General features: G+C 44.3%; 1 protein-coding gene across 1 annotated transcript; it reads right to left on the reverse strand.

The window, feature by feature from the left end:
- Positions 1–1,038: 1,038 nt before the first annotated feature.
- On the reverse strand, positions 1,039–9,925 carry LOC136580552 (latent-transforming growth factor beta-binding protein 4-like). Its single transcript, XM_066581191.1, has 6 exons — positions 9,775–9,925; positions 7,140–7,283; positions 6,913–7,065; positions 4,976–5,491; positions 4,748–4,897; positions 1,039–2,919 (listed from the first exon to the last, which is right to left on the reverse strand). Exons 3-6 carry the CDS (start codon positions 7,001–7,003, stop codon positions 2,771–2,773), a joined length of 906 nt encoding a protein of 301 aa, XP_066437288.1. The 5' UTR covers positions 7,004–7,065; positions 7,140–7,283; positions 9,775–9,925; the 3' UTR covers positions 1,039–2,770.
- Between the last annotated feature and the right edge of the window lie 960 nt (positions 9,926–10,885).

Consider the following 10,885-nt stretch of genomic DNA (forward strand, 5'->3'; position numbering starts at 1 on the left):
TCAGGCTGGTGGAGGTGGAATAATGGCGTGGGAAATGTTGTCTTGGTGGACCCTGGGTCCTCTGCTACCTTTTTAATGGACACTATGATGATTTGTTGTGGTTCTGAAGGCCAAAAGAGGGTCCAAGACTCCACTAAAAGGGATTCTTTAAAAAAAAAAGGGCAATTCAGTGCAAGTAACAATACCCATGAAATGTTCCTGACCAGTACAGCTTCTTAGCAGAGAGATCAATAGCTTGACTGCCCTCTATACTGTCCTGGTGGAGACATCCTATGATTTCATACCTCTCCTTTCCCAATCCACTCACATTCTTCCCCAATTATCTCCACCATTTTGGAGCTAGAACCAGTGGATTGGAGGGCCGATGGAGAAGAACAACTGCAGGTCATATAGCCCCCTCTGGTCTTGGGACAGAATTTTGTCCTAAAACTGGAGGGTCGTTTTAATTCTCGTCATAGTTTATGGAAGATTCGTTAGGTCTGGCCTCCTGATTGTGTTGAGCCATTCTTTTTTTATTCTTCCTGGAAATGTATGAATAAATTGACAACAACTGGGCATTACCATTCCTCTTGTCAATGGGGTGTGTCCTTACTCTGACCAGTCAGCATTGATTGGACAATGTCAGACGGTACAGAGCCACACAGGGAGAATGGTAACTACCAGTTTTCAACTATTTCCAAGAAGAATAACAGAGGAGCAGCACAACGCTGAGTTTTCAGTAAAGATGTTTCAGTATTGTTCTTTCAGGGAGAATATAAGTATATACTAGAACAGACCTGTCAGGAGCGCTGATAGGGCCTCTCTAACAATAGCTTCTAGTACACAATGCCATTTTCGGCCCGACCATGTGATTATTGCTCCCCAATGAATACTCTTGGCACTCCTTTCTTAGAACTAGTGGGCATCCTCACCGCACGGTATATTTTCGAGTCTGGCCTGACCATAACTTATTTCCATATCTGTGGGAGAGGCCGGGTGGTTCCATCTAGCGTTGTGCCATTCTTAGATGCTCATAATAACTGGGACATGAACAGAAGCTCTTATTATATACATATATAGTTTATTTCATTTGATTTTTTTAAACAATGACTATAAAAGTATATAAAAGTCACAATTCGCATTTGTGTAGAAAATAAAACCTGCGTCAGGTTCATAAGAAAATGTAGATTCTGTAACCTCCGGCGGGAGGAGAAGACCTAGAAATATCTGATGACCCACAATATGAAGTGCCTGGTCACTCAAGTGGACCTCAATGCATGGTTTGTGTTAGCAGCTATTACTGGAGACACATACTGATCCCTAGGACAAAGGACCCCTGAGGCTGCATATTGGATGAGATGATAACAATCACTGCCAGGGAATTAACTCATCAGTTATCTATTTTTTGCATTGAAAAAAAACCCCAATAACATTGGTGGGTGTAATCGGGGTTGGCCTGTTCATGTGGATGCCTTTGCAATGGCAAAACCATTTATGTGAAAGCCATAGCTGACATTGAACATTTAAAACTGTGCAAAGACAGAGAAATGTTCTTCCCACTCATCTCAGATCTTGTCCTTCAAGACCTACAGTACAATATTTGGAAGATGTCTAAACTGAATGGCCACTTTATCAGAGATCGCAGCTCGTTCTCGATTGGAGCTTCTTTGTATGAAAATTAGACCCGTGAACCCGAAGTGCAGGATAAAAAAAAATCACATGACATGTTTTCCATGGATCAATTTCAGTGTGAATCCACATTAGATGGGCAAATCCAGCGATCTGAGTGACTTCCAACGAGGCCGGGTCATCGGTGATAAACTAGCAGGGCCGGGACTTCACTGCCAACCTTATGGGGTTTTCTCATGCAGCGGTGTGAAGAGTATATAGTAAATGGTGAAATAGACAAAAAATATCTAGCAAAAGTGGCTCCTGTGGACGTAAAGAACTCATTGACCAAAGGAGTCAGAGGAGGATGTCAGGAATCCTTCTGGTTGCTTCAACTAACATGTCGGAAAGCAAAACTTGTTCCTTAGCAAAGATGGACTATAACAAAACTTCCAGCACCATTGATATCTAAGAGAAACAGAAAAGCAAGACTCCAGCGGGCAAAAGAGCACAAATTGGAGCACCGAGCAGTGGAAAAACATCACTTGCTGAGATGAATCTAGATTTCTGTTGCATCGCACTGGTCAGAATTTGGTGCAAGCAGCATGAAATGATGAACCCTTTTTGTCAAATTGGTGGAGGTGGAGTAATGGTGTGGAGAATGACTTCTTGGCACACACTGGGTCATCTGATACCTGTGGATGACACCACAACAAACTGCTGTGGTTCTGAAGACCAAAGGAGGTCCAACGTGCTGCTACATGGGGTTCTCTAATAAAGTGGCCATTCAGTGTACTTCATGGATTGTGGCATTTCTAAGCCCTGCTTCTATCCATGTACTACTATATAGAGACTTTCTAACTACTTGAAGACATAAAACAGTGGTTGCTTCTGTTCCCAATGTCCTTTAAGAAATAAGCTAATGCCACATGTGCCTCATATGCCCAAAATAAAATACTACACACGTGGTTCTTAACATATAAAACTCTCAGGGGTTGCCCACAACCGACTGCACCAAAGAGACCATTAAACATTTGGCAATATATACAGAAAAATAAATATCTCCCTCCTGTCTTTCACACAAGCCCCCACCCCCCTACCCCGTTCCACACGCAATGACGTGGACATAGACTAAGCCACTGCAGGAAGTCTTTGGTTCTCCAAGGAATGGACTGTGGGAAACTTATTCCTGGGAGGGGACACAGTAGTTGTGTTGTCGAGACAGGACGAATCCACGGGGGCAGATGCACTCATAGGACCCCTCGGTGTTACGGCACTGCCCATTCAGACACAGCAGAGAGAGATCCTCAGCTTCATCGCATTCATTTATATCTAGAGGAAAATGTAAAAAAAACCATTGGGATATAGAAGCATTGGGTTTACAGTGCAGACTCAAGCATCAGGCTTACTCATGTTATAAATCAATATACACCGATCAGCCATAACGTTAATATCACCTGCCAATATAATCTATCATCAGGATAGGACATCAATAGTAGATCGGCAGGGGTCTGTTTCCCAGGACCCACGCCGACCAGTGCACTCATGCTCTAAGCTGATTTCTGCAGGAAGCAGACAACTCTGTTCTTACTGCAGTGGCTCAGTTTGGTATTACAGGCCAAGATACCATTCATATCAATATATACTTTGTCTGTAATACCAAGCCTGGCCACTGCAGTTAGAATAGAGCTTTCTGCTTCCTGCAGAAATCAGTTCAGTGCAGAAGCACAGCAGCCCAGCGAACAGCTTATCGGCTGGGGTCCCTGTGTGATAGACCCACCTATCTACTATTGATGACTTATCCTGAGGGTAGGGATATTAATTTTAAACTGGACAACCCCTTTAATATTGTGCCGCATTTACCACTTTGTGCATAGGACTTATCACAGCATGACCAGAGACAGTGAATATGAAGGCAGAGAAATCATTATAGGGGTTATCCAGGACTTAAATATCTTGATGACCTATTAATCAGCTGTTTAAACGGGCTGTGATGTTCTGGTGAGTGCTAAAACCTTTTCATTGTATTCCAGGCACAGCGCTGTACATTGTGTACTGGCAGTGAATGGCATTGCAGCTCTGTCCCTTTCACTTGTGACTGAGATGCAGAAAAGCAATGTGACCGATGTCACTGGACAAGGAAGAGACCGCAGCACTCGGCTGAGTACCACGACCCCTTTTACTATTGATGACCTTTCCTCAGGATAGGTTATCAATATTTGATCAGTGGGGATCCCTGACGATCAGCTGATTAATGGGCCCTTTGCAAGTGTGACAGCACAAGAAGCAGATAGCACTGTCAGCATTGCAGCGGCCCAGGTTGGTATTGCATTGAATTCAATGGGAGCTGCGCCTGCAGTACCAAACCAGGCAGCTGCAATATGGACAGTGTTATCTGCTTCCACTGACAGCAGATCCAGGAATCAGTTGATCAGCAAGGATCCTGAGTGGCAGACCCCCACGGATTATTTATTGATGACCTACCCTGAGAATAGGTCATCAGTAGTAAAAGTCCCATAGAACCTCTTTCAAACAGCTGATTAAAGTGAGGGCCAAGAGTTGGACCTTCACAATCTGATATTGATAAATTAAAGGGGTTTTCTGACTCTTCTACTAATGATGACCCATTCTCAGGATAGGTCATTAATAGCAGATCAGTGAAGATCCACCACTTGGGATCCCTGCTGATCGGCTGATGCCCCAGCAAGCTGTTAGTGCAGCGATCAGGGCTGGAAGTGTAGTAGATGGCTTCACTTCCATTGAAATCAATTGTAGTGAAGCCACCTATTATACTTTGGCCGATCGCCAATGTCTACGTCCAGCACTGCTGTACTGACAGGCTGAAGAATCAGCTGATTGATGAGGATCCCACGCACCGATACCCACTGATCTGCTATTGATGAACTCTCCTGAGGATAGGTCATCAATATTAAAAAGTAAGAAAACCCCTTTAAGGATAGGCCATCAATATCGCATAATGCCCTTAAATAGCTCAAATGTTTAGGATGTTTCATCCTCCCAGCTGCAAATATCTTTGACTGGGCTGAAGAACGACACACCATTCCCTGTTGAGCTTTCTGCCAGATAACCCCTAACTGGGTCTTAGGGAGCCATTTGGTTCTGCTGAACCCTCATCAGTAAACACCGGTCTCTAACTTACCAATGCATGCCATTCTTGTCATGTCCAACCTGTAGCCATCATAACAGTCACAGGTATAACCCTCTGGGACTCTAATACATCGACCATTTTCACAACCATTGAGGATACCACACTCTTCAGCTTGGAGCCCTTCAAATTGCTCATATCGGTCTACAGGAAACAAAATATGGTCATCCTTAAAGCATATCCAAAAGCATCACATACATAGTGAAATTTGCTGTCCTTTACCATCATACGCTTCCCTCAGTCCTCCTCTCCAACTAGGGATGCCGTCTGCATCAAATCCTCCAGGCCTCCATGATGGTGTCCTACGTCCATCGTCTAATCCAACCCCAGCAGAAGCAGGGCTTCTAGGTCTGGTACGTGGTGGAGGTGGTCGCAATCTGGGATCATAAGCAGTATCTGGTCTTCGGAAGGGTGGTCTTGGGTCCTCTAAACCTGTATCCGGGTATGAAATATCGGACTCAAAGTCTGGGGATTCGTAAGGTGGGTGGCTGTACACGGAGTCTCGTGGACCATAGGGTGGCTGTGAACGGGATCCAAACCCCACTCCAGGAGGGGCAGGGTAGACTTCATATCCAGGTCTGACTATTCCAGGAGCCGGGTTAGCAAAAGAATCAGCTCCATATGGGACTCCATAACCTGGACCATATTCTGGTCCATAGTCATATGGCTCAGGAGCAGGAGGTGCTGGATTTCCATATCCTGGAGATCTCAAACTATTGCAGAGAGCCTCAAAGTCATCTAAAAGGAACAAATAAAAACTATCAAGGCAGGTTCTATTCCACTGTAGTGATCAAGATCTTGTAAGGTGTCTATTTGGTTACATTAATAGATCTAGTACAGATCAACAGAGCACAATACAGTCAAATAATATTATTTATCTATTTAATTTGTGTATTGTGAGAGAACAATGTAAGAGGCCACCAAATTTATTTTCTGCTGGCTCACACATAATCTGGGAGGGGCAGGCCGCTGCCGTTATCCTACAGATGCCAAAAAAGTATCTAAGATTTTACAACAATATTGGCAGCCAAATCTACTTAGATGGAAATGAGGAGTCAGGAATGATGAGTCATATATGACATTAAAGGGGATGTGCCAGGACTAAAAGTTATCCCCTATTCCCCTGCCTGCCACTCCTTACATTGCAATAGGACTGCCAGAGATAGGTAAGCCCTTGAACTTGGCTATCTCTGGCAGTCCCATTGGAATGAATGCACACGTTCAACTGCAGTCCCATTCATGCATAGGTCTTCAGGACCCCTGTTTTCCAGATACGTGCTGCTTCTAGCGATCGGATGCCCACTGATCTCACAGTCATCTTCTATCTTGTGGATAGGGAATAACGTGTAACATCTTAAGAACCAAGCTATTTTTGTTTTATTCCTTTCACAGAAAAATTCTAGTTTTTTATTTTTTTTCCATTGGCATAAAGAGTTCTATTGTTCAGTGGACCATTTAACATGCCATATAATGTACTGAAAAGGGTTAAAACATTTTGAGTGGGGAGAAATGAAAAATAAAGATCACCATTCTGTTATATTTTGGGGTTTCTTGTTTTCGCGGCTTACATGGTGCATGTACGCGGTACAAATGACACGCTCTCTTTATTCTGCGGGTCAGTATAATTGCAGTGATACAAAATGTATGTTGTTTTATTGTACTACTTTTATAAACAAAAACATCTTCAAAAAAATACTTTCCGTCACCATCCTCTGATCGCCATAACTTTTTTAGTTTTCCATTGATGGAGCTGTGTGGAGGTTTATTTTTTTGCAGGATGACTTGTGGTTTCTAATTGTACCATTTTGAGATATATACAAGTTTTTGATCACTTTTTTAAAAAAGTAGTTTTTTTTCTTTAGAAGAGGTGACCAAAAGGGCTAATGGCTTCGTTTTCAGTGAGCTGAAACACAGCAATTAGCGACTACTGAGCGATTTCTCATTCAGTCTCTGTCGGGTCCTGCGTTTACAAGGGACAGCTATCACTTAAAATTGCTCATTTGAGTGATTTTTGGGCCGATAGTTGTCCTGTGTAAAGCCACCTTTGGGGCATTTTTACGCATTTTGCAGCAAAAGTTCCACTGTGGACAGTACATTCTGGGTGGGCATAGCTTAAATGAGCTGTTCATTATTACATTTTCTTGTGTTTGCACACTTACCTGAGTCTCTGGATGGGCAAAGAGCACAATCCATGCCCCAGGCCTCCCCATACAAGCAGCAGCACTCTGTGTATGTCGTCTGTCTCGCCATCAGAAGGTTCTTGCACACCAGATCTGCTCCGACTGTTCGCCAGCACAAGGCTCTACTATTTTCTAAGGGAGAAAACAAATGCAATTATTATCTACCTAATTAATATTACCTATTAAGCAGCAAGCAGTCCACTCACCTATAGACTGGCTTGTGTTGGTGACGCATCTTCTCAGCGATGTATCAAGCACCAGTGGGGGATTACATGTGCAAAAATAGGATCCAACTGTATTTATACAGTTGCCACCCTCACATGCCTCTTCCTCCTGACATTCATCATTATCTGGAAGTGAAAATAAAAAACTTCTCATGGGTAAAAGTTTTTTGTTTTTTTTAGTAACACTTAACTTTCTATACAATGAGCACTTCCAGAGCGTCCCTGGGAGCGGTGAGAATGGTTTGTATTGCTCATGACTCCCAGCTAGTCCTCCTCTGCTTCATGGATTGGCACCGCCCATGTTCAGGACATGCCGCGGCGCCAGCAGCAGAGAAGGACCCAAAGGAGTCAGATCTAGGGGTCTCTTTTAATTATGAGGTCAGATCTGGGAATCTATTTTAATTACGGGGTCAGATCTGGCTGGAGGGCAGTGCAAAATCTGCAACAAGTCCTCCAACTATCATGTGTCATTTATAATACCAGTGTCTTTTGTGAGAAAGCTCCAGGGCATACGCGTAACTGTTGCTTCTGCACTCACTATAGCTATGCCCTGAGCCAAAGATGTTTGGTCAGCAAACTCTGCAGTCTTAAAGAGAAATTGCCAGAACGGTCTGGGCCGAATGGAGAAAAAAAAAAAGTAAAGTGAGTCACCATATTAAATATTTACTCTGCCTGTATCTGTTACTTTTAAAATGGGCCGAATCGCCTTGTCCTGCTCTATTTCTATATTAGCTGCAATTCCAGTCTATCCAACAGAGCTCACATACAAGAGTGGTACTGTTTCTCCCTAAGATGCAATAACAGACACAGCCCAGGGTGGAGCTGTTTTTGAAAAAATTTGCAAACCTTTCTCTAATCCTCAACAATTCTTTAACACCGAAAAAAATTATAAAAACGTAATCATAGACACTGGATGGCATGTAAGGTAGGTTGCCTAGTAGACATTATTTTAAATGGTTTTCCAGGACTGAATTATTGATGGCTTACCATATCCTCAGGCTAGATCGTCAATAGTTTATTGGTGGAGGATTACTGTCAGGCAGCCCTGCCGATCAACTGATTGGCAGGCCATGGTGCTAGTGGACAGAGCCTATGTGTTGCTGGAAGCACACAACTCCATACATACTGCAGTAACCTGAGGTGGTATTGCAGGCATGGTACCCATGCACGTAAAGGGTTATGCTAGTAAGGGGCTTTTTTTCACCCACTTGATGGGTGAAAGCTAATAGTTTGGTGGGGGTTTGACTGCTGGGACCGCCACCGAACTTGAGAAAAGGGGCTCCAATTTTCTGCACTAATGGTTAGAGTAGTGTCTTTCCTTTAAACAAAGTGAATGGAGGACTGGGTGCGCATTTGTGGTGCCGCTCCATTCATTTCAGTGGGGCACACAGAAATAGCTGAGCCCCATGCTCAGTTTGTTTCGTTATTCCCACTGAAATTATTGCAGTGGCAGTACACATATGTGACCAGTTCTCCATTAACAGTGATGCCACTCCAGTTGGAGCTGCGATGCAGAAGCAACCAGTAGTTAGTCAAAGGGGACCCCCTCTATCCTCGATATTAGTGAGGATCCCAGCAGTCGGACCCCCGCTGATCAGCTAGTTATCCCCTATCCCTTGTTACCGGAATACCCCTTTAAATGGAAACTGTGTCTGCAGTACTGTTCCCGGCCACTGCAGTGTGTACAGAGCTGTGTGTACATTGGCTCTGTATGGCCTGGCGATCAGCTGATCAGTGGTGGTCTGCCTTACACCACCTATCCTGTGGATCAGTTATGAATAGTTCAGTGCTGAAAAACCCCTTTAAGGGCACAATTATTCCTTTAGAAAAGTACTTCATGCTATTTACAGTTTGTAGGTATGCAAGGTCATAATTACAGCTTTCATGGGACTTTAGGAATACCGAAACCTACAAGTAATCTAGTTATTAGCAGTCAAAATGGAATAGCGCCCCCCTTTCTGCTTGTTTTGACAAGGTGACTATAAAAGTTTTAGTTTTTTTAATTATGCCCACTATAGCACAAGGTTATATATCTTTTAATATACAAGTTCTGTCTTCATCATTGAGATCACAGGAAAAATAGATCAGGACAGCAACGGGAAAATTAAATTCCCTGCAGCTTCCACAGCCAATATCCTGCTGATGGGGAAGCTGGGATTTCAGTCACATGGCAGTAAAGTGAATGCATACATATTGGATCTCCCCTCTTGTTTAGGCTGCATTCAGACGAACGTATATCGGCTCGGTTTTCACGCCGAGCCGATATACATTGTCCTCGTGTGCAGGGGGGGGAGGATGGAAGAGCCAGGAGCAGGAACTGAGCTCCCGCCCCCTCTCTGCCTCCTCTCCGCCCCTCTGCACTATTTGCAATGGGGAGGGGCGGGACGGGGCTAAGTTCCGTGAATTAGCCCCACCCCCTCCCCGTCTCTCCCCATTGCAAATAGTGCAGAGGGGCGGAGAGGAGGCAGAGAGGGAGTGGGATCTCAGTTCCTGCTCCTGGCTCTTCCATCCTCCCCCCCCCTGCACATGAGGAGGACATATATCGGCTCGGCGTGAAAACCGAGCCGATATACGTTCGTGGGAATGCAGCCTAAGTATTATACATGAGGAGTCTTACCTACACACTCCAGTTGATGGACATCATAGTAATAGCCATTAGCACAGTAGCAGGCAAACAGCGGATCCTTGTTAAGACAAACACCTCCTTTGCAGAGTTCTGGCCCAAAGAGCTTGCATTCATCAATATCTTAAGTAGAAACACATGGTAAAATATATGCTGAGGAGTCAAAGAAATTGTAATAAATACTAGTGCTATAAGAGTGCCTTCACACTTGCGATCGCGATATCGCTGAGTTTTTTTAACGCAAATGTCAATAGAACTTTCGCATGTTAAAAATCCATCACACAAAAATTGCAAGTTTCTGCTTTTGTGCAATTCGTTTTTAACATTAGAAAGTCCTATTGAAATTTGCGTTAAAAAATTGCAGCGATATCGCGATCGCAAGTGTGAAGGCTCCCTTACAACCTCTTCAATCACCTGGAAAAACTTGTTTAAAGGCGCCTTCAGATGACCGTATATCGGCTGGGTTTTCATGCCCGGACGATATACGGCGTCCCTTTCTACAGGGGGGGGGGGGGGGGGGCGAAGAGCCGGGAGCAGTGCACTGAGCTCCCGCTACCTCTCTGCCCCTCGCCACTATTTGCAATGGGAGGCTGCGGAGCGGAGCTACGTTTCTAAACTTAGCTCCGCCCTCCCATTGCAAATAGTGGCGAGGGGCGGAAAGGGGGTGGGAGCTCAGTGCACTGCTCCCGGCTCTTCCAGCCTCCTCCCCCTGCAGAGAGAGAGACGCCGTATATCAGCCGGGCGTGAAAACCCAGCTGATATACGGTCGTCTGAAGGCGCCCTAAGGATGCGTTCAAATGTTGAGGATATTGGTGCGGACCCACATCAAAATCCTCAGCATATTTTCTACTAGGATTTGCACCCAAATCCACCTTAAAATCTGCACCATTTATTGCTGATCTGTAGCAGATGTCTCCCTTTTAATTGAAGGAGTGACGTCTGCTGTGGATCCACATCAAAATCTGCACCAAATTTGATGTGGAGTTTCCCACTGCAGGAAATCATTACTTGTGAACACAAAAGGCTATTATCAACTCAGACATTGATGGTACAATGTATCCACAAGGTTCCATCTCTCAGATACTCATCAATGTGGAGAATAGCG

The sequence above is a fragment of the Eleutherodactylus coqui genome, chromosome 10 (assembly GCF_035609145.1).
Source record: "Eleutherodactylus coqui strain aEleCoq1 chromosome 10, aEleCoq1.hap1, whole genome shotgun sequence".
Lineage (NCBI taxonomy): Eukaryota > Metazoa > Chordata > Amphibia > Anura > Eleutherodactylidae > Eleutherodactylus > Eleutherodactylus coqui.

Excerpts from the sequence above, each read along its gene's own strand:
- LOC136580552 (XM_066581191.1), bottom strand. The coding sequence starts at position 7,003 with ATGGCGAGACAGACGACATACACAGAGTGCTGCTGCTTGTATGGGGAG. Across the intron at positions 4,898-4,975 it reads ACTGAGGGAAGCGTATGATG|ACCGATATGAGCAATTTGAA; the intron begins GTAAAGGACAGC and ends TGTTTCCTGTAG. Across the intron at positions 2,920-4,747 it reads GACAAGAATGGCATGCATTG|ATATAAATGAATGCGATGAA; the intron begins GTAAGTTAGAGA and ends ATTTTCCTCTAG.